This window comes from Pelecanus crispus, chromosome 1, assembly GCF_030463565.1.
Source record: "Pelecanus crispus isolate bPelCri1 chromosome 1, bPelCri1.pri, whole genome shotgun sequence".
Classification (NCBI taxonomy): Eukaryota; Metazoa; Chordata; class Aves; order Pelecaniformes; family Pelecanidae; genus Pelecanus; species Pelecanus crispus.
Window position 1 is genome coordinate 11,851,630 of NC_134643.1, and position 24,105 is coordinate 11,875,734.

At 40.4% G+C, this 24,105-nt stretch overlaps 1 protein-coding gene across 6 annotated transcripts in view; it reads left to right on the forward strand.

The window, feature by feature from the left end:
* Nucleotides 1-24,105, forward strand: part of CACNA2D1 (calcium voltage-gated channel auxiliary subunit alpha2delta 1) — a 451,440-nt gene that overhangs the window by 363,792 nt on the left and 63,543 nt on the right. For all 6 annotated transcript variants that reach the window (XM_075713027.1, XM_075713021.1, XM_075712994.1 and 3 more), the window contains exon 12: nucleotides 3,219-3,323. In XM_075713027.1, the coding sequence (XP_075569142.1) occupies nucleotides 3,219-3,323 (105 nt within the window). The remainder of the gene's footprint in view (nucleotides 1-3,218; nucleotides 3,324-24,105) is intronic.

Below are 24,105 nucleotides of genomic sequence, written 5' to 3' on the forward strand. Positions count from 1 at the left end.
GACAGTTATTTCTAACAATTTTCTGGAATACCAAAGTAATATTTTACTTGTGCCATGAAAAATATATTGACTGATGTGTTGCTAGATGGAAATAGACACTTCAGGTTTTTTAAACATGCAAATTCAAGTGAGTATCAATAGTCTGGATTCCATCATTTTTATGCAGTATTTTTCCGTTATTTATTGTTATATTAGCTTGCTATTTCATTGAATATAATAATACTTCAGTTCCAGGAATTTGGGATGTTTTTTCCCCATACCATAATAACTATGATTTGTCAAACAAATTATCTTGAAATAATCTTTTCTTGATTCAAGTAGTTGATTTTTGCCTTGGTTTGCCTTTTTGTTCTTCAGCGGCATGAAACTCATAATGAAAAATGCATTCCTAAAGTGTCATGTCACGAGGTATAATCCTGACCTGCCATTTAATGAATTAATTTTAAAGATATGAAACTTGTATAAAACAAAAGCAGTTTTAGACACGGTATAAAATGGATCATTTCTTGCTTTCTTTTTTGAAAGAAAAAAAAAAAAAGGCCTTTATTAAGTGCAAGGGAGAGCTAAAAATGAATACTTAGACTCAGTTCCAACTTGTATTCTTCTGGGGTTTAAGCTAAGAAGCTGTTTTTTGTCCTGGGGAAGCTGCTGTATAGGCAACACATTCTTCTTCAGCTGTGGTCTGTGATGGGAAGGCAGAGCCATCCATTGGGCTGGTGAGGCATACTGTTAAGAGAAAAGATGAAATTACTTCATCAGCTTTACAAAATCACTTATATTCACTCCCTGAGCCTGTATCTCTCCATCTTTGTGCAAATAGGAGGGGGAAAAGTTGTGCTGTAAAGGCAATTTTGCCTTCCTTTTGATCACTTGTAAGAAACTGATCTGTAAAGTTCATTCATCAGGATGCAAAGTTTTTATGGTGGGAAAAAATCATATGATTTGAGCTTATTCATGTTCAGATTTCCAATGTTGTTTGGAGGCTAAAATCTTGGAATTTTTTTCCATCACATGACTTTAGCATCTAAACAGTGTAGTGTAAGTAAATGCCCTTCTGTAAGTACACATTTTTCTGATACTATATTAGCATATGCTAAGAAAGCTGCTAGAAAAATCCTGATTTAGTCAGTTAAAACAAAGACTAGCTCAAGTTCACATTGCCAATAATAGTGCTTATTTTAAAATCTATATGAAACTTTTATAATATGAGCAGGCTTTGGTCACCTTCCTTGTCATCTTGTTTCCCTCTGATTTTATTTTGGCCCGTATATTAAATCACTGCAAATGTAGGTGAGTTTCTTGATTTATGAAGTATCTAACTCTACTTTTATTACTTTTTTAATATCAAAAAGATTGCAGCCCAAAGCAGTATCTTGTAGGTTATATTTCACAAGCAAAAAATGGTCATAAATTATTTAATTCCAAATGAAACACAGTGTGCTGATGAGATTGGAGAGAATGTATTGATTTCAAGTGGGTTTTATGTGTTGTTACATGTAAGAAAATCTTTGGATTTGTTTTCTTCAAATTATTCAATTTAAAGTCGTTATTCGCTGAATATTGAACTACAGATACAAATCATCTCTAAGGAATAATTATTCATCTGTTAATATAGTGATTGCAAATAAAGTTTTTGCATTTTAGTTTTCTGGGAGCATTGTAGAACCATGAAGCTGCAATATTGAGGATTATTCACTGATGTTTGAGGGCTGGCTTTGGTGTTTGGGTCTCTTTATTATAGAAGAACAAGGAATCAGATCAGAGAGTAGGATGAAAAGTAATGGAAGGGAGTGGGATCATCTCACCTGACCAGCCAGGTGAAAGCTAGTCACTATCTAGTCAGAAAGATTAAAGCAAGGAAGAACAAGCTACTCTGTAAGGATGACCCTTTTATTTCTTTTCCTGACTCTATAGTAAATTCATACAGCAAAAGTCAGCCTTGTGGAAGGGGAAGTTGAATTTATTTTACTGAATCTCTCAGGGTTTTACTCTGTCACATCCAACTACTCAGAAGTTCCATGATGTGTCTGATTAGGACCATTTGTATGCAACACAGAGGACAAGGAACGCTGGCTGTAAAATTCATGAACAATTTGCCTAAACCAGATTCTTAACTTTTAGGGACTAGGGAAAGAAGATGAATGCCAAAGGAGCAGCCTTTGGCTCCTTTCATAAGGAGCCAAAATTCCTACTCATCTCTCTATTGTTCTGGCTGTGGAACAATGTTTTTATTCCTTTGCACAACACACTGCATTTTTCTCAGTGGCTTTACTAGTTACTTTGACTGCTGAATTAGGAGTCTGAGGAGCTGCTTCTCAATTCTCTCTAATTCCAGGCTTGCTCTCCAGAAATAATGGAACCTGCCCAGTTCTTCACCTCTGAATTGCAATCTAATTGGAAAAGTAGGTGATGGAGAGATCTTAATACTCTAGGCAGCCATATCTTGGCTGCAATATATTATGTAAACCTGATTCTAAAATATTTTTCTAAAGGTTTCAGTGTATACTAAAAGTAGTAATAAAAAAAAGAAACAGGAAAGAATTAAAGAAGTGGAAGATGGAGCTTATTTTAAGGAAATGTGACAAAAATAGCAAATCCAAAAATGTTTCTAAGTTTATAAGGTAGAGGTTTTTTAGATGTACCTATAGGATGCCTAAATTATCAGAGTTTTTATTTAAGTGGTCAGTGAGCTTGATAGTTTCTGTGAATAGGAGTCCAGCAGAAAATAAATGAATATTCAGTAATTCATTAGAGGGTCATTGTTCCCAAATTCCCACAAGCACAGTAAGGATGAGAGAAGAGTAAAAACTTTTAAAGGCCCTCATTGTACAAGTCGCATGCAGAACTTTTGTAGAGGAACGCTGTGAGATTCATGTGGTGGGTATGAGCTAAAAAGCTTTCCTTCTGTTGGTGGAGGTGAGAGAAACTACCAGATCCCTATTCCTCTGTGTTGGGCCAGATCTGAAATGAGTGATATTTAAGTCTCATGAAACAAAAAAAAATATTTTGTTTTGATTTTATTTTATTTTATTATTTTATTTTATTTTATTATTTTTCATTCAGAAAGGGGTATTGTATGAAATCCTAGAAGACTTTGGAAGTTTTGCCATTACCGTGTTAAAATAGTGAGCACGTTGATATGAAAGCCATCAAATATAACAGTTGCTATTCCTTATAGCCTGAAATTTAAAAAAACCTTCTGTTTGTATCTCCTACAGCACAGTGTTTCTAGAGCTAACTGCAATAAGATTATTATGTTGTTTACGGATGGTGGTGAAGAAAGAGCACAAGAAATTTTCCATAAATATAATGAAGACAAAAAAGTAAGTGATATGTGAAAGATTTTACTACATAAGTACTTAAAAACATATTAGTATTGAACCTTAGGGCACTTAAAGCTTTCTCAGTCTATAACATTTCTTTGAAAAGACCATAAAATATGTTTTATATTTTAGCACCTTGTAATTCATTGTTGTCAAGTGGTACAGAAGTGTACCATAAGCCATAAAGAATTAAACTTTTTATTGACATTTTTCTTGTATTAGCATAATCCCTGCATTATCAAGCAGAAACACAGGTAGCTAAATGATATGAGATATATGCACAGTGCTCACTCTGAGTATTTTCTATGTTTTTTTGTTGTTCATCAGGCAAAGGCAAAACCACATCTCAAGGTTAGAATTTGAATCTGAATAGATTTGGACTGGAACAAACCCACATGTTTTTCCCAGTGAGGCTAATTATATATTTGAATGTCTTAGAGAGAAGGGGGGTGGCTTTCTATTGATGAAATTTGATCTGTGGTTCAACCAGAATTACGGGCTTGACACGAGAATCACTGGACGAGTTGTGTTATTCAGATTAGATGGGATTATTACTTGTGCTGGTTTTGAATTTAATTTTTGAATCTAATCAAACTCCTTGTCTAGCTTTTGCATACATAGAGATGTACAAATGCATGAATAAGGGTGTGTCTGTGTGTGTGAAAAATGAAACTGCTTTGTAAATTGTCTCCTACTACATTTCAGTGCAAATCATTGTATTTAGAAGATTAATCACTTTCTAAATACAAGTTAAATATGAGGTGGATTCACACTACAACTAAGAATTTACCTTTTCTAGATCTTGGGGATGTGCCTATACCTGTTTTTTTGTGGGATTTTTTGTTTTGGTTTGGTTTGGTTTCAAAGAAAGCAGCTAGAAGTTAGATCACAATTCACCAAGACACTTCAACAGTTGCCATGGATGCTTATATATAAAGCGGTGCAAGTATTTCATCGGAAATCCTCATATATTTGAATTAATCCCTTCAAAAGGAGAACTAGAAATGCCAGACACAATTTCCATCTCGACCAGTGATTCACTCAGTGACCTTGAATAATCATTTTGTGTCTGCTTTATAATAGTGTTTCACATAGGATGACATGGTGGGGTGTAGTTAATTTTTGTATCTGAGCTGAAAGTGCTTTTTAAACTGACAATTAGAAGGAAGAACTGAAATCGTAGCAACTTGTGTGGCACACATGGCTGTATTCTGAAAATATATGCAGAGATTCCTCTTCAGATTTGGATTTGGTAGCTTTTATTGTGTGGTAACAAAAGCCATCAGCTAAGGGAAACACATGCATAAGGGGGAAGATGTCTGATTCATTTCTTATAATTTTCCATTTAATTTGCTGTGTTAGGAGGAAAGCACAGTAAAGTATCCAGTCCAAACAACAAAACAGATTTGTAGTACTGAGATTTGTGGTTTTACTCACATCATGCCTGACAATCAATTATTCTGCGAAGTATAATAAATGAAATGTAGGGTTTACTAATTTAAAATGTTTATTTTACTGCATCCTTTAATACTGTAAATTTGCACTGCCAAAGATTGGGTTGGTTTTATATATATTGTTATATATAATACAATACACTCTCACTTCCTTGTTCCCTCTAGTGAATGAGGGTTTGGTGCTTTTATTGTATACAACAAATATATAATGATGATAATGGTCACTGTATGGATTTCTGGTTACTTAAGTATATTTTCTTATGTAATGAAATGCAGTGCAGATGCAATGCAAGGCAAATTTCCTACACTTGATTAAGTTTTAGGTATCTACAAGTTCAAATCTTAGTCAGCATTTACATTTTGTTACTTATCTAACAAAATACTGGGTTGCTAGATGCCATCCCTTACTGGTTTTCTCCAAGGTGACATTGGAAGTACACGAAATACTAGGAAAATTTTTGCAGGTATAATTTGAAGAACCATTTGTTTTCTCCTTACAGTTTTCAATCAGTAACAATCCTTGTGGTGTTGAAGGTAAATTTATGGTTGAAAAACTTCCAATGAGATTGAACCAGTAAATTCATTTTTAGGAATAATAATGAACCCCCCCGATAATCTTTCATAACATTCTAATCTTTTTAAAAATAAGACTAATATAAAATATGCTTGTGGTCATGCTCTCCTTGGTAAGACTACAGTTCATTCCAGAACGATGATGTAAGCTCTCTTCTTGTTCCCTCTCTGTGTAATTTAATGTTAATCTTAATCCAGTAGAGCATAACAACATAATTGACAGAGAAATTCTAACACAAAGTTTACACATACACTTTTAATTTTGTAATGTCATAGTCACAAACATAGTGTTACCTTCTTAGACTGTATAGTAGGCTGCTTTCATATATTAAATGATGAGATATTTAAAAATACGTGGATCTAGATTCTATTGTCTTTACTGCAGTCAATTTAGAATTTGTTTCACAAATAGCCCATTGAATGTAAGACCAATTTTATAATTGTTTGTAGAGAGACTATTCAATGTGAGGTGTTAAAAAGTTTTCTGTGTTTTCCTATAGTAGCACTTCATAGTATAAATATGTATCAGCTGATGTCTTTTCTTGCCAGCTCTGCATTAGTTTGTACATCTTTGCGTTTTGCATACAGTGTATAAAAGATAAACCTGTAATGTCTTATATGACAGCCAGTCACTTCCTATCTTCAGTACACTGTGTTGTAAACTTACTTTTTCTTCTCTCGTACAAAGAAAAGACCATTCATTCAAATCTGTTAATCCCTGTTTTCATCTTCCTGATGTAACATTGCTTCACCTCTAAAAGCATTTTCTTCTTCATGGCAGTTACTTTGTAATTCCTTGGCATGAAAGAAGCTTCAATAAGTTTTGGCCCATCAGATGATACGACTTAGTACAATTGTTTGCAGTGCCCTTAGTGCAACCTTCAAGTTAAGAAGTGAAAGAATACAATAAACAATTGGAAACTACTAAAAGAGCAGCCTAGAATCTAGAGGCTGGAAAATCATCCTGTTAAGCTGGGGGATTTAATCTGTTTGAAGTAGCATACAGATACACTTGAAATAATTTTCTGTCTTTACAAATCATTTACAGTGTGAATATGAGGGTTATTATAAAACTTATGTAACAGAATTTTGAGGAGGAACATTCCTAATTTTCATTTGTTTGAAGTGGAAAATCACAGTTGTGTCTCACCTTTGCATGTCTTTTCCCTTTATAAAGCCAGTTTTTATTGTCACAGACTGCAACTACATGCTGTGCCTGATATTTAAAAACTGGCATGTTTACCTTTACGGTGACATTTGGGGCACTCACATTAAATGTGTGAAATACCACACACGCACTAAATTTCAGGAATGGGGGTGGTAAATTTTAATTTTATTTGCACTCATGCTACAGATGGCTTCACTGAAGATAGCAATATAAATTTAATTGAAATGTAGGCCCAGTACGCATTCTCCATCCTGAGAATTTTGAATTCAGGTTGAAAATAGAAAACTAACTACAGCTCTTCGAGGCAGATTGTGCACCCTGAAATGTGCGTTTTGAAGGATTGCTCAACTTATGTGAGTAGAAAAAGACCTTAAACATACCTCATGCACTTTCAGTTGTTTGAAGTTTTCTGGCATGATAGAGGTTTGTGTGTGGTTGTATATAACAATGAGATTGTATTAATCATGACAGATAATTTGGTGGGAATGGGACATGAGAGCCACCTTACAGTTCTCCTCTTGCCTAAGAGGTCAGATCCTCTTTCCTGTGTGGGTCAGATCTGATTAATCTGTCATGATTAATACAACCTCATTTTGTGTAGATTTTTCTGGCAATATCTTTTGAGAGGAAATAGTATACAGAGATGTTTTTCAACAGTTCCATTAAAAAATATCTGTATGTGGTGGGCACAGAACTGCTACAGTGATAGAGGTCCTATGGGAGAAGGCTCCAGCTTGCTGTAACTCCACCGGGAAGCTTACGACTGGCCGTGACTTCTTCCAAATGGGACACATTCAGCATTGTCAATAGAGTGATAAAATGAAATATCTATCAGAAAGTACTTGCAAAACTTTCTTCTAAAACAAAAATACCTCCTACTGTTATTACCAAAGGAGGGAACAATTTTCTTAATTGGATTGAATCCATATTGCGCAACTGCAAGTAAATAAACTAAAAAGAAAACTGTTTTAGTCTAGGCAATGCTGTATGAATCATTCTTGACAAGGCTGAAAGTGTTAATCCTGACTACAAATGACCATTGAAAAAGCCATGACATTTCCACTTGGGATAGCCATGAGATTCTCATCAGGTCAGACTGAATGAATGTAACTTTCTAGAGCTGCTCATAGAGCCAAAAATAGAAACAGAATCTTTCTCAACGCTAATATCGACTTCGAATAGAACTTACCAGCTGTCAAAGTGTACCCCAACAGTTTTTGCTTGTATTTCTGAGTGTGTGATAGCCTTGTGACACAGGATATAACATAAAGTAATGAAATTAAGGGTTGAAGCGAGCAAAATTCTGGTTTATATCTGAACGGCATGTAGCATAGTTTGATAGATAAAATTCAAGCCAGTTTTTAAGCTTTCTGGATTGTAGATTGTTCTCTGGCATTCTCTACATTAGCTTCCTGTGATCTTTAGACAACCAGACACTAAGATATTTCTTGCTCCTCCTGATAGTTCCTCTTGTTCCTCCCCCTGTGCTGTGAATTTTCTTGGAGTGATGGTACAGGAAATCCCTTGTAGAAGAAATCTCCAGCTAGCTGGTTAAACTGGCTCCCTGGCTCCTTCCCTAATCACTCCTGTCTTAAGAGTGTGTCATCTTCCAGCTGTTAATTTTAATTTATTGTATGTACTGTGACATGCACAATTGGTAAAGCTAAAATATTCTGGGTGAAACTTCGGTCAGCACTTAAAAATTCCACAATCCATTACTTTTTCTTTCAAAGTAAAAGTGGAAACTATGTTATTAGAGTGTTCACTGAAGAAATATCTTATTTTTAAGGCAAATTACCTATTTTTTACCTCTTTTGTAGCTCCACTTATTAATGAAGGGCTTGCAACATATACACTCTCCCAACTTCTGGGTTCCTAACATAGATTAATGCCTCTACATTAATGAATTTAAATATTATATCAGCAGTCTTCCTCCTGTGACACTCATTATCCAAATATGCTTCAGTAATAGTCAAGTTGCACACTACTAAGCTATTTAAGGTCATAAGTGTGTAAATCCATGCAATAACATATTCTTTTTCCTTTTTTTTTTTCTTCCCCCAGTATGATATTAGGCACACATTTTTCCCCATAGACCTAAATTTTGAACAACAGTTACCTGATGGTGTGTGAAGGCCTCTTCCCCAGCTAGGAATCAGAGTATACTGATTTTTAGGCTACTCTTTTTCAAAAATGTCTATATATTGTCCTTTTGGCAATCTTCTCCTAAGCTGATGTACAACTGCCATGTGTCCATGCCCTGACAATGCTGTTGGATTACAGCAGTCTGTCACAAGCCTTTCCCACACTGTCTTTCATTCACCCCTTTACCTTTAGACTATACAACATCACCTGTAAGGTTTTTCTTACAGGCTTCAATAAGGAAGTCATATTCGTTATATTTCTTGTCCCTTTTTCACTTACTTTGCCCTTCAACTGACACATCCCCTGTGCTGCTCTATATATGTACACAAGTTTGCTGGGCAAGATTGCTGCAGACTTAGGAGGTGCAGCAGAAAGTGCAGCAGGGCAGAGGAGGGCTTATTTTAGGAAGATCTGCACACAGAAGAGCCTTTTCATGCGTATGTCATATGTTGATACTGAGTTTCTCTTTAGGCTGCTGTTTCATTCTGAGCTTGAGTCCATCTGGGTTCCCATGTGACATTTTTATCTATTGTGGAAGACAAACCCCTTCTTGGTGGTGTTGAGACCTGCAGAAGGCTAATGAAAGTTTTAATACCGCTTTGTTGAAAAGTAACCTTATTGGTCATATTAGAATCATGCGTATCTGTTACATAAAACCCAATGGCAGCTTGTTTCCTTCAAGTTTGGCATGGAGGGGGCTATTTGACACTTCTATTTTTGTTGATCTTCAATACCAAACCCCTATATATAGTGATTGATTCAGGGTATCACATAGAGGCTGATGCTGCAGATGGCATAAAATGATTGATCAAGGCAACAAGGATAGGATATCACTTAATATAGAAAGCATATTATGTTTGGTTTGGGATGAAAGCAGAGAATCAGACTGCATTTTACTTATTTACACAAACAAAATGTTACATATGGCATAACTGGTTGAGGTTAGACATCAGAAGGTTGGTCCCGTCTCAGTCTCCCCATGTATTAACTGTGTCTTCATTCTTATGAATCGGGATTGCAGTGAAATGCCGTGTGAGTTGATTGTATTCTTCCGTAATTCAAGAACTGGAGGACTGGGACTTTCTGCAATGAGCTGTTTAATACCTAGGCCATGCTTGATGATGTTTATGTAACCTCTTCTTTAAAGTATCCAATTCCACAGCTTCCTTAGGTATTTACATTTTTCTGTTTCAACACATACCTGTTTAGAAAGCTTTCCCTAAAATTCCTTAAAGCAAAATAAGCTTAGAGTTTAGGGGTTTTTTTTCATTTTATGTTCATTACAGAGAACAATTAATTCTCATCTTAATTTCTTCTTACATTTTAGGAAAATGTTTTTATGTTTTCACCCTTATCCAATTTTTCTTTTCAACTTTTGTGTTTTCAACAAAACAAAATATTTTTTTCCAAATTCTCCTAAGTTATATCTTAAATCCTTTTCATTCTTTCTTCTCTCCCCTATTGTGTATAATAGCACGTTATCTCTACCTTTCTTAAAACATGCTCTTGAACAGTTAGAGAAACTTAAGTGGTATCAAGAGAACAGAGTATTTTCTGTGGCTTTTTACATGCAGCACTTAGTTAAATAAGTCATATTATATAACTTACCTTTTTGCAACTGCATTATATTATAGAACCATTTTGGGTTTTTTCCCTTTTCTCTGAATCTTTTTCCCTAACTGCTGCTATTTACAGATATCCTTCAATTTCAGTTTCTGTGTTTGATTTTCTAAGTATTTTTAATCTTACCTTGTATTAAGCAGTTTCTTCTTGTGTGTTTACTGTATCCTGCTTCATGAATTGCCAGCTTTCTTGTAATCCTTTATTCTTCAGATTATCTTCCCATGATACTCAACAAGCTAGTTCTCTGAGTTTGTTGAAGTCCTTTTTACCCTTTGCTGGGTAAAAAACTGGCTGGATGGCCAAGCCCAGAGAGTTGTGGTGGATGGAGTTAAATCCAGTTGGCAACCGGTCACCAGGAACGTTCCCCAGGGCTCAGTTTTGGGGCCAGTCTTGTTTAATATCTTTAGTAATGATCTGAACGAGGTGATTGAGTGCACCCTCAGTAACTTTACAGGTGACACCAAATTGGGTGGGAGTGTCGATCTGCTGGAGGGTAGGATGGCCCTGCAGAGGGACCTGGACAGGCTGGATCGATGGGCCCAGGCCAACTGTATGAGGTTTAACAAGGCCAAGTGCCGGGTCCTGCACTTGGGTCACAACAACCCCATGCAACGCTATGAAAATTTGTGTATTTACTGAGTATAGAGTTGTCCAAAGGTTAACCTTACAACATTGGCGTAAAGGTGCAGCTTTCTGGGAAGAAACTGCAGAATTTGTCCACTTAATAGAATAAGTAATGTAACTAAGCTAGTACACTGAATATATTTTTGAAAAAAATCAACTACTATTAAGTGACTCTAAAACTTGATAGAAGTCTTAGTTTCTAAATGGTGCTTAGGCCAACTGGTAGACAGGTGTTGAGCATTAGTCTATTAGTAGATAGAACTGTTTCAGATGGGATGGGACATCTTTGAATGAAAAGATTTGCTGATGCACTGGTAGAAAAAACAAACAGAAATACGTAGAAGACTTTATACTGGGGCTCAAAGGGAGAAGTTACAGAACGGGAATCTCTTTAGTAGGCAAGAGAGTAAGGGAACAGCTGAAACAAACAGACGTAACGCAAGATGTATGCGTGCAGCAGCCTGGACAGATGACAGGTTAAGAAGGAAATGAAAATTTCAACAAAGTTAGTCCATTCAGGTAAGTAACATGTGCTTATATATTCGAGAAACATAACAGAGGAAAAGGATATGAAATGCGAAATGAGGAAGCGTAAGTGTAGGTGTACTGTAAACTTCCCTTAAGCAAACAGAAACCCTGTACAGCCTAAATGTCACGTGCTAAGTAACAAAGATTGCTGCAGCCATTGTAAGGAAGGGGTGTGTTAGGGGAGAGCACCGCTACTGGAGGCGGGGCAGCACCGTGCGGGAAACCCCACCACGAGCGAGAATCGCCCGAGCCGCGGGGCCGGGGCGGCCGCTCGTGCCGGGGCGCCCTCGCTGCGGCGGCACAAAGCGCAGGGCGAGAGCGGCAGCCCCGCGCCCCGCCCGCAGCGGGGAAGGGCGGGAAAGGGCGAGCTGCTGACGTAAGGCAGCTCTGACGCACAGTGGGCGGGGCCAGGAGTGACGGCGGCCAAACCCCACCTATAAACGCAGCCCCCAGGCAGCGCGGCGAGCAGGACGGGCGAACAGGGCGCGAGGGCGTTGTCGCGGCCGGGGCGCGCGGGGGGGCCGCGTGCCCCCGCTCCCCGCTGCAGGGCAGCGCAGGCGGCGGTCACCGCCCGCCCAGGAGCGGGCCCGGCAGCTGCGGTCCCCGCCCGCCCGAAAGCCGCCGCCGGGAGGAACGCGGCGACCCAGGCGCAGCTCCCGCACAGACACGCAGCCGCCCGGGGCTGCTGCGGGGAGTGCCTGAGCCTGTGGCGTGTGCCGCAGGGCAGCCGAGACGGCAAATGGCTTCGCTGCGAGCGGGGAGATGATCCGCTCGGCCTGGGGCGGAGCCGAAGGAGGAGGTGGGGAGGCTGAGGAGTGTCAGGAGGGCGAGAGGGAACAGACCGGTGGAGCCGCACCCTCCCGGCCCTGGGGCCAGGGCAGCAGGCGGGGGCCCCACAGGAGCGGAGGATCCCCTGCCCTCTTGCCGGCAAGCAGGAGGAGGGGATCCAAGAGACGGGGGGATGGAAACGGGTCCCTGCCCGGGGCGGCAGGCGAATCCCCTCCCGGCCTCCCTCCCCTCCCCAGCTGCCCCCACACAGCAGATACGGGGCTCTGGGAGCTGAGGGCCAGGCGAGCGGGGAGGGAGGTGAAGGCGAAGGCCCAGCCAGGGGGTGCCGAGGGCCGGTCAGTCACCCCACGGATTACGACTGCCCCTGTTAAGGAAAAAAGGAGGGTAATTGTGGTGGGGGATTCCCTCCTGCGGGGAACTGAGGGCCCGATCTGCCGCCCGGAGCCATCCCACAGGGAAGCCTGCTGCCTCCCTGGGGCCCGGGTTAGGGACGTTACCAGGACACTGCCCGGCCTCGTGAGGCCCTCCCATTGTTGCCCGTTGCTGGCTGTACAGGTGGGCAGTGGTGAGATTGCAGAGAGAAGTCCTAAGGCAATGAAGAGGGACTTCAGGGCACTGGGGCGATTGCTCGCAGGATCGGGAGCGCAGGCAGTGTTTTCCTCAGTCCCGTCAGTGGCAGCTAAGAGTGCTGAAAGGAATGGGAAAACTCACCTGATTAGCAGGTGGCTCAGAGGCTGGTGCCATCGGTGGAATTTTGGGTTTTTCGATCATGGGGAGGTTTACACGGCACCGGGCCTGCTGGCGCCTGATGGAGATCGGCTGTCTCCAAAGGGGAAAAGGATTCTCGCCCATGAGTTGGCGGGACTCGCTGAGAGGGCTTTAAACTAGGTTTGAAGGGGGAAGGGGATATAAACGGGCCCGCTAGTGAGGAGCCCGGGGGCGGCATGGCAACACTGGGGGCGAAATCGATAGCCCGGCTCAAGTGCATGTACACCAATGCACGTAGCATGGGCAACAAACAGGAGGAGTTGGAAGCCCTTGTGCAGCAGGATGGCTATGACATAGTCGCCATCACAGAAACGTGGTGGGACGACTCTCATGACTGGAGTGCTGCACTGGATGGCTATAAGCTCTTCAGGAGGGATAGGCAGGGAAGGAGAGGCGGTGGGGTGGCTCTGTATGTGAGGGAGTGTTTTGACTCTATAGAGCTCGACAGTGGTGATGACAAGGTCGAGTGCTTATGGGTAAGGATGAGGGGAAAGGCCAGCAAGGCGGATGTCCTGTTGGGAGTCTGCTGTAGACCACCCAACCAGGATGTAGAGGTAGATGAAGCATTCTACAAGCGGCTGGCAGAAGTCTCGCAGTCGCTAGCCGTTGTTCTTGTGGGCGACTTCAACTTGCTGGACATCTGCTGGAAATACAACACAGCAGAGAGGCAACAGTCTCAAAAGTTCCTAGAGTGTGTGGAGGATAACCTTCTGACACAGCTGGTAAGCAAGCCTGCCAGGGGAGGTGCCTCGCTTGACCTGCTGTTTACTAACAGAGAAGGGCTTGTGGCAGATGTCGTGGTCGGAGGCCATCTTGGGCTTAGAGACCATGATATGATAGCGTTCTCGATTCTGGGTGATGCCAAGCGGAGGGGCAGCAAAACTGTTACCATGGACTTCCAGAGGGCAGACTTTGGCCTCTTCAGGACCCTGGTTGGGAAAGTCCCTTGGGAGGCAGCCCTGAAGGGCAAAGGGGTCCAGGAATGCTGGGCCTTCTTCAAGAAGGAAGTCTTAAGGGTGCAGGAGCAGGCTATCCCCGTGTGCCGTAAGACCAGCCGGTGGGGAAGACGACTGCCCTGGCTGAATAGGGAGATTTTGCGGGGACTCCGGGGAAAAAAGGAGAGTCTACCGACGTTGGGAGAAGGGGCAGGCAACTCAGGAGGAGTACAGGGATCTTGTTAGGTCATGCAGGGAGGAAATTAGAAAAGCAAAAGCCCAGCAAGAAGTCAAACTGGCGAATGCTGTAAAAGATAATAAAAAAATGCTTTTATAAGTACATCAGCAATAAAAGGAGAGCCAAGGAGGATCTCCATCCTTTGCTGAATGTGGGTGGGAACATTGTCACCAAGGACAAAAAAAGGCTGAGGTACTTAACGCCTTCTTTGCCTCTGTGTTTAACAGCCAGACCAGTCATCCCCAGGGTACTCAGGCCCCTGAGCTAGAAGATAGGGACGGGGACCAGAATGGAGCCCTCATAGTCCAGGAGGAAGCAGTTAATGACCTGCTATGCCACCTGGACGCTCACAAGTCTATGGGGCCGGATGGGATCCACCCAAGAGTACTGAGGGAGCTGGCAGAGGAGCTCACCAAGCCACTTCCCATCATCTATCAGCAGTCCTGGTTAACAGGGGAGGTCCCTGGTGACTGGAGGCTTGCCAGTGTGACGCCCATCTACAAGAAGGGCCGGAAGGAGGATCCGGGGAACTACAGGCCTGTCAGCCTGACCTCGGTGCCAGGAAAGGTTATGGAGAGGTTCATATTGAGTGAACTCAACAGGGAAGTGCAGGTCAACCAGGGGATCAGGCCCAGCCAACATGGGTTCATGAAAGGCAGGTCCTGCTTGACCAACCTGATCTCCTTCTATGACCTGGTGACCCGCCTGGTAGATGATGGAAAGGCTGTGGATGTCATTTACCTGGACTTTAGCAAAGCCTTTGACACAGTCTCCCACAATATTCTCCTAGGGAAGCTGGCAGCTCATGGCTTGGACGGGTGTAGTCTTTGCTGGGGAAAAAACTGGTTGTGTGGCCGAGCCCAGAGAGTAGTGGTAAATGGAGTTAAGTCCAGCTGGTGGCCAGTCACGAGCGGTGTTCCCCAGGGCTCTGTTTTGGGGCCAGCCTTGTTTAATATCTTTATCAATGATCTGGATGAGGGGATTGAGTGCACCCTCAGTAAGTTTGCAGATGACACCAAGTTGGGTGGGAGTGTCGATCTGCTGGAGGGTAGGATGGCCCTGCAGAGGGACCTGGACAGGCTGGACCGATGGGCCCAGGCCAACTGTATGAGGTTCAACAAGGCCAAGTGCCGGGTCCTGCACTTGGGTCACAACAACCCCATGCAGTGCTACAGGCCTGGGGAAGAGTGGCTGGAAAGCTGCCTGGCCAAAAAGGACCTGGGGGTGTTGGTCGACAGCCGGCTGAACATGAGCCAGCGGTGTGCCCAGGTGGCCAAGAAGGCCAACAGCATCCTGGCTTGTGTCAGGAATAGCGTGACCAGCAGGAGCAGGGAGGTGATTGTGCCCCTGTACTCGGCGCTGGTGAGGCCGCACCTGGAATACTGTGTCCAGTTTTGGGCCCCTCAATACAAGAAAGACATTGAGGTGCTGGAGCGTGTCCAGAGAAGGGCAACAAAGCTGGTGAAGGCTCTGGAGCACAGGGCTTCTGAGGAGTGGCTGAGGGAACTGGGGTTGTTTAGCCTGGAGAAGAGGAGGCTGAGGGGAGACCTTATCGCTCTCTACAACTCCCTGAAAGGAGGTTGTAGTGAGGTGGGTGTTGGTCTCTTCTCCCATGTAGTTAGTGATAGGACAAGAGGAAATGGGCTTAAGCTGTGCCAGGGGAGGTTTAGGTTGGAAATTAGGAAAAAATTCTTCATGGAAAGGGTGGTCAGGAATTGGAACAGGCTGCCCAGAGAGGTGGTGGAGTCACCATCCCTGGAAGTGTTCAAGAAACGGGTAGCTGTGGCACTTTGGGACATGGTTTAGTCTAGTCTACTCTTGATTGGTTTAGTGTGGACTGGGTCATGTTAGGTTAATGGTTGGACTGGATGAATTTAAAGGTCTTTTCCAACCTAAACGATTCTATGATTCTGTGATTCAAGGAAGGGATGAGTATTCCGGTGAGAAACAAACAGAAAATACCGAGTCTCTACTAAAGAAGTGACTTGGATTCAAAATCCTGATTAGTCCTAAAGAAAAGGCTAAAACCTGCTCTGTCATATCTCCAGGAAATCATAGTCACATTCTTTAATCTCTTTGTACTATACAGGATAGAATTTAGTATACAGAATTTCATGTGCTGTACAGAATAGAATGTCTTTAATAGAAGAATGAGAAACTGACTTTGCAATCTTGTACTTTGCAATCTTGTAACATGTGGTTATGGAAAATAACATTTAAGTATGAGCTTTTAACTATTTTCTCTTGAAGATTTCACAAACATTTTTATAGGTCTTATTCCTAAAAAATAGACAACTGTCCCCCAATTTAAATTTTTTTTTTTTCAGAAGTCAGCCCCGATATGCAGTCTTTGAATTCTTAGCCTATTAAGTGTCTCCATTCCTCTGTTTCTATATTCAGCTTCTATTTGAAGTCAGTAATTTTAGTCAAAGTCATATTCATGTTAGCTTTGTATCAAATTCAAAATTATGGATTCAGAATTTGCTGAGGCTTAGGTGGGAATGCTGTGCTTCATAATCTCATTATTAGTCACATGCAAAAGAAGGCATTTTATCCATACTGACCAAAAAACCTAGAGTTCAAGCTGCAAATGCATTTTTTTTAATAATTCTTACTTTATTTAAATGGATCTTTTTAACAAGAAAGAACTTGGTTTATTTACAAATGATTTTATGACGCCACCTCTTTGCAGGTGATGAATTGTATAATGCAGGCTCTCCATATTGTATTCTTGGTCCTATGTGTAGACAGAAAAGGCAACAATAACCTCAATGCGTTCTGTTGCAGACTTAGTCTGTAGATGCTATTTTATTTGAAAACAAAACCAAAGAGAAAACCAAAACCCTCTAAGGCAATATTTTGTCTATAATAAATTTATCTGTAAGAAGCTTATTTATAAATAAGGCTGAAGACCTTTTTTTATTTTTTTCAATAAAAAGACAGACTTTGTAAGAATTCATTAAAATTCACTTACCTCACATCATAGACTGAAAACCAGCTTGTATCTTGTCACCTAAAGTGTGATTTAACTACAATACATTGTCTCTGCTCTTCTCTTTCAGCCATTGTGAATGCAAAATTTACATGTATATTTACTGAGAACACTCTGTTACAAACTGTTAAACACACCAGGGCTATAGACAACCTCGAGGTTGTTTTAGTTGTGGATTGCATGTAGGTTCACTTCTATATTTTTTTTCCTGAAAATTTAGTTTATTTAGCTGATTACAAAATGCATTCTTTCAGTATAGGAGTGAACTGTGTCATGATTAATTTTATTATTATTAAGCCATCCATAGGATAGATGGTATCTGTAAATCTGTATATATGCAATGTTTCTCTCAGACAATCCTGAGATTTCAGGTGCAGTTTGGCAAGAGGTACAATGGGTGAGCATGCACAGTGCTTGCATTAATTGCTAACCGTGAAGGACATTCTCTATTACACGATTGCACATAAGACTCAGTCTTTCAGCCACGCTAGGACATTTGCCAGCTGCTGACAGCAGGCATCGTCAGTGCCTGCTTGTGTCAGTAATGGAACGTCTTACCTGCAAGCAGAGGCAAGGTCAGATTGCTCTGAGCACAGTCCTGTAAGGCAGTGCTGAGTTTCCATTGTTATACAGTAGTTATTTTTTTTTCCCCCTAAAAAAGGAAAGGGAACCAAATGTGAAGCATTTTCATTCCTCAGTGTCCCTCTTCTAAGGTGATCTGAAGATACTGTTCTGTTCCCAGGCCAATCTCCAAGAAACAGCATGTGACATGGACAAAAGTCCTTTCACCTGTTTAGCTAACATACCCTTTGCAAGCTCACAAAATCGTTTTCATTTGGAATGTTCATGTTCCTGTGAAGATCAGGCCATTGTAAAATTAGACATAAACTTGGTATAACTGGGAATGCCAGAGAGGAAGATTTCCTGTAAATGGGTTCTGCTGGAAATGAGAATTTCCAATGGCTCTTCCTTTCCCCCCCTGTCCTTTTCCCTCTTCTAATACAACTGTTTGGCATTTGTAACCATTTAGTTTCAGTCAGTGTTTTCCATGCTGTACAAGAACTGGAGTAATGGGAGTAAAAAATGGACGCAGTAACTATACAAAGGGGGTAGTTAATATACTATTTTCAAACAAAGACTATTTGCATGAAAAAAAAAAAAGGCAGAGTACCTGATTAAAATTAGTGTTTGAAATATTCAATGGAATATTAAATATTCCTTTAAATTGTTAGCTGATAATTGTAATATTTCTTCCCTGGGGCTTATAAGGCCAAAAAAAGGAAAAAAAAAAAGAAAAAAAAAAGAAAAAAAAGAAGGCTTAGTGTCACAATATGAACAGTAAATATCTCTCTAATTAATCTGGTCCTTTCCAGCTGCTCAGCTGCCTCCAAATGTTGTTTTGACTATCAAAACAAATGCCTCAAATGCTTTTAATCCAGAGCACAGAGGGAATTACTTTGTCAACTCCTTTGTCTAGTTCCTGATATGGACCACCAAATTTGCAAGGAACTCTCAGGAAGAAAATTACTTTTTCTTCAGGGACTGATAAATGCTGAGTGTCAGGGAGAAATAGCTTAGGGAAAAGGCAGAATTTAATTGTTTTTTATTTCAACAAATAAACTTTGTTATTAATATAACAAAGAAAAGAAACAGATCAACTGAGTAAATAGAACCCAGGTAGTCAAAACATCCAACTGCTGAACTGTTAGAAAGATGACAGTGTAATTTCTTCATCTAAAGACTGGGAGACGGGATGAGTGGCTAGAAAATTACCTGATCCAAATTGAGTAGTTTACATTTATTTCCAAGCTGATGTGGGGTGGTTTGGTGAGGGCAACACTTTTGGTGGAAGTCACAGGAGAAGCAGCCAGTGTGTTGGCACCCTTTGAGCCGGAGCTACAGCCACAGACCTGTATCACAGAAGACTGCTTGAGGACTGTTTTGGGATTTTCTAGATAAAATCCATCGCTGCCTTTCAGCAGGATGAGTTAAGCGTACAGCAACTGCCTTGTACTCTATTGGAGACATCATATTAATCTAAATGTCTTAAGGCACCATTTATACTAGTAAATTACATGGGGCCAAGACATGGCCTTGGACACTGTCCTGCAACCATTTGTAGGTTTTAGGTGTTAGTTAAACCTAGGAGGTTTTCAGCCTCTGCCAGTTGGTGCACTCCCAGACAAGGTGCTGGGACTGCTCCCAGGGCAGCAAGGAAAGGGGAAGAGGGAAGAGGCAATGGTTTAGCTCCTACGGAGGTATGTGAGCTCTGCTGCCACAGTTGCTCTCAAGGCCAGAGAGTTGGTCAAGGCCCAGTTTTTGGTATGGTAGACACAGCCACCTTGACTCTCAAACTTAAATTCAAGCACATCATTGTGAAGTCCTACTGGTGGTTTTGAAAGCACAGCTTTTCTCTTTCTTACCGCTGTTCTTGAGAATAATGTTGTAAAAAGCTACTAAACCAGAGCTGATATATACCTACACCTAGAAAATGTTGAGATTAAAAACTTCACCTTATTTGTGAAAACAGTGTAATACAGAGGACATAGCATCCTCATTGTCATGTAATATCCCTACATTAAGTTACTGTGAGCATACAGAATTGAATAATTCCGCTTATACTTCTGTGATACTTCTGGATCATGAAAGATTGTCTAAACTAGGTAAAGACCTAAAGGATCACATCATCAGTAGTTCATCAATCTAATTATATTCAATTTAGCAGAGGTAGATTATTAGGTATCAGCGGTGTATATACCTTCATACTTTTAACCGTATGGCAGAAGAGGAAAGGGCACCACGTGCTAGCCCCTTAGTAAGGAATGAGTTGCTGTAGTTCCACAAGGTGGCACTAGGAAGATGTAGAACAGTATTTTTTTAGTTCTTTGAGAGTGTTAATTCTGAAATTTTTCAGTATGTTAACCACAATGGTGTTTTCAACCTCTGCACTAGAAAATATACCCACTTTCAAGCAGATATATTTTCTTTGTGCAGAAATAAAGCAAGCTGAACCAAACCACATTTTCATTTTTGAAACACTTTGCAGTTCTCAAAATACATTTCAGAGATTCATGGCATCCACTTTAAAGACTTCTTCAGTGAACATTGCAGCTTTCATTGTATGCATAGGTTATGAAGACTTCAGGTATAATCCTCAGTTCCTTTTGTAGAGTAATTGCATATAACTATGCCACACATCAGTATTCTTGCATCTGTTTTCCCAATATATTAAGACCGTTAAATGGTTTTGGACCCATATCATCAATATAGAATCATACCCAAAGCAAGTGAGATTCTCCAGTAATCTCCTAATATGTAACAAGCTTATTGTTTCTTTTTATTTTAAGATAGAATGATTAACATTAGATTGTAATGTGAGCTAATTTTTAGGTGTGTCATTATTTCTTTTCTTTATTAGACTGTAATTACACAGACTATAATTAGACGATGAATTCATAAGTTAGCATTGCAGCTTGAAGTTTGAGGTTGAATTGTAGTGAATTAAAGATATTAATGATAGAGAAGACTGCAAATATACATGGAAAGTCTGGGAGAAATAATTCACTGTGGATAAATGTCTAGAAAAGTAGTTCTAAGGACCTGCTTTATTAGTCTTTAAACATGTGCCTCAATTAAAACATTTTTGCATTGATGTCAAGGAGATTACTTGCATGGTTAAATGCCCTGCTGAATCGGAGCAGAGAGGGTCAATTATGGAAAAACTTGAGTAGGTGTTTTGTCAAATGCATTCATACTTTCTTCATGTGTATAAATTTAAAGATGTCCAGCCTGCAATGATCTTTACATCTAAATATTTGATTGCTAACTTCTTATTGTTTCCCATGTGGGTTTTTTTCCCCAGTTTCCCCAGGACTTTACATATTTTTGGAGAGTACCAAAAGCAAGAGGCAGATTCTAAAGTAGTCATAAGTATCAAAAATACAACTTGATACATTTCTGTTGCTCTATCATGCCACTCTTGATATTTCCTAACTTGACATAAAACTGTGAATTCTGCATTTTGAGTTCTAGACCTTTAAAACTTCACAACCTTAGCACCTGACTAGGTTTCTGACTGCTGCTTAGGTCATGTCCGTGTTTTGCACAATTGCTGTTAAGGGCAAAATGTGTAGGCAGTCTGAGACGCATACAAAATCCTAAATCTCCAACTTCTGAACTTTCTTGGGCCTCATATTCAGAGTTGTGGAAGTTATGAATTTGCTCAAACTGAGAAACATGAACTCAGACTTCTTTTGTCTGAGCATTGGACTCTTAAAAGGTTAGAGGCACCACTGTCACAGTCATCTCCCTGCTCAGTCCATCATGAGAAAACCAGCTTTACTCTTATGTGTGAATTACACAGCTGTGTCCATGCTAATAAATGATCCAAGGCCAAGGTGCAGGCTGGAGAAATGTCCACAATTATCCATACTGTTTAATTGTTAACAGACTCAATGGTATGGTTCTTGGCCTGCGGCAATCAACTCTTTTGAACAACGTTTGGGTTCAGTTCAGGGGGTAGCATGAGCCAGGGCCTGTTCCCAAAGATGTTATAATGAGATCACCCGGTACGGGGGGTGGGACAGGGAGGGAGGAAAGCAACATAATTTAGCTGTAGAGATGTGAGCAATGCTGTGCCACTTGCCCTCACGGCCTGAGAAAGAAAATGCGATATGTCTCATTTTATTTAATGCATAAACATAGCCTAAGGGACCCTAAAACTTCCCTCTAGCACATCATCGTGAGTCTCAACCCAGCTGTTAAACACAGAACTTCTATTTCTCTTCTTCCTGTGCTTCCTAGGAAAAGAAAGATGCTTTACTTTTATAGATACAATCCAGATGGTTCAGGACTGCATCCCTGGAAGTCCCAAACAGTTCAGCATGATAGATTATGGACCAGAATTTAGGTGAAACTGTATTTCGTGCTTCCTGTTGGCTAATCCTAGGTGGCTTTGTAATTAGTATATAGGATTTTCAGATCGTCCTCTGAAGTTCTGTTGTTGGTTCAAATTGATCACAAATGCCTTGTGGTCTTGGTTAGTTCATAGCAGAATCCAAAATCATCTTCAGATTTCTGCCCGCAGATGTAAAGGCAATAAGGAAAAAATGATTTCACAGTTTTAACTGTGGCAGCTTGAAAACCACATAAAATTTCCCTGACCTATTGCAAAAGAGTACCAAAATGATTAAGTGGTTTAAAGGCTATACTTACAAGTGATTTAGAAGATGGAGTGCATAATGGAATTTAGAAAAGCAATTTTATTATTTTATTCAGAAAAATAGGCTTTGTGTATTGTCCTCATTTTAGAAGTGTACCTATTAAATGTAAACTGCAATCAATTTTTCATCGTGGAATCATCGTGCTGGAATTACTGAATTTTTCCTCTATATCACAGCTTCTCTTGGTCTATAGTAAAAGACATTATCTGTGAATCTTTATCTGCAGTTATAAAGGCCAGATCAAAATATTCTGAAATCATGCTGTCATCATGAAAACTGAAGTTGCATGATTTGATGAGATCAATTTTTGTCTCTGTAAGTTTGTTTATCTAGTGGTAGAGAAAGATGCACTCTTGCTGTTTTTACATGCTAGACATAAAATGATGGGATTTGTCTTGCCTACATCTAGTTGAGTAAGTTAATCATGTAGCTCTCTTGATATCTGATAAACAGATCTATCTCCAAAGGTCAGCTAATCTCCTAAACAGAGAAGAGATGCACCTGAATGGTTTTGAGAGCTCTTTCATTGCAACAGCACAGAATTCAAGACAAATAATTTCTCTGTCAAAAAAATATACGTGTTCAACCTCTCTGAACTGCTTGCAGAGTGGTTGCAGTTTCTCAAACTCTCGTAGGCCTACACATACTGCCTACACATATATGCAGTGGTCTAAATAGCAAGTGTGATTTTTGTGCTTAGTTACCAGTTTGAATTAACTTCACTCAAGCTGTTTATTTTCTGTAATACTCATAACATGACACACCCAAAGGAAGAGTCTAATTTAATCTTGCTTTATTTTATTCCAATACCACAACGAAGAAATAAGATAGGTGAAAAGCAACTGAGATCTGTAGGGAAAGCAACCTTTTCATGGGTAGCTCTTCATTTCTGTCTTCATCACAACTCTCTTGAATGCCACTATCCCCTAATATCTGCAGCAGTCAGAATCCTTCTATTCACCTTGGGTTTTATAAGCTTTTCCTGCTAGAGAGAAATACAAAATAAAAAGTAAATTAATTATATAATCAGGCAATTTTATTTTCTTCAATATAGTGCGTCTTTCTCTATTTTCCATAGCTTTCTTTTTTGTCTACCTCTTCCTCTGATTAGGAGTTGGATTTTTGCTTGTTTTCCTTTGATGTCCTTCATAGGATCCTAGGATAAGTCAGATTGCAAGGGACTTCTGGAGGTCTCTAATCCAATGTCGGGAATAAGACTGAGCCAGGTTGCTCAGGGCTTTATCTAGTCTGGTCCTTAAAACCTCAAAGGAGTCAGATGTTACAGCCCCTCTGAGCAGCCTGTGCCACTCTCTGTCTGACCATCCTTGCAGTAATTCTACACTTGTTTTGTTTGTTAATAAGTATATTGCTCTACTGTACACTGTAAATGAATAACACAAAGAATAAAAGATTTGTTTTCTCCCCAAGATTAGTTTCAGAGTGAGAAAAATACAGAGAATTAACTAACCATTACCAGCACGATATATTCCTGACAGAACTAACACAGCTCTGGACTTGGTGGTAGAAATTAGGAATTTTATATTTCAGAACAGTTTCAAGACTGTATCTGACTGGCCTGTCCCTAGTTCTGCTCCATTCTAAGTCTATGAGTTTTCTAGAAGCACTTCACTTTGAATAGTCCCATTGAAAATCAGAAAGTGTGACAGCTCCTATTTGTTTTTCTGATTGCTCCATTGGTTTTTATTGATTTGAAAGTTATGTT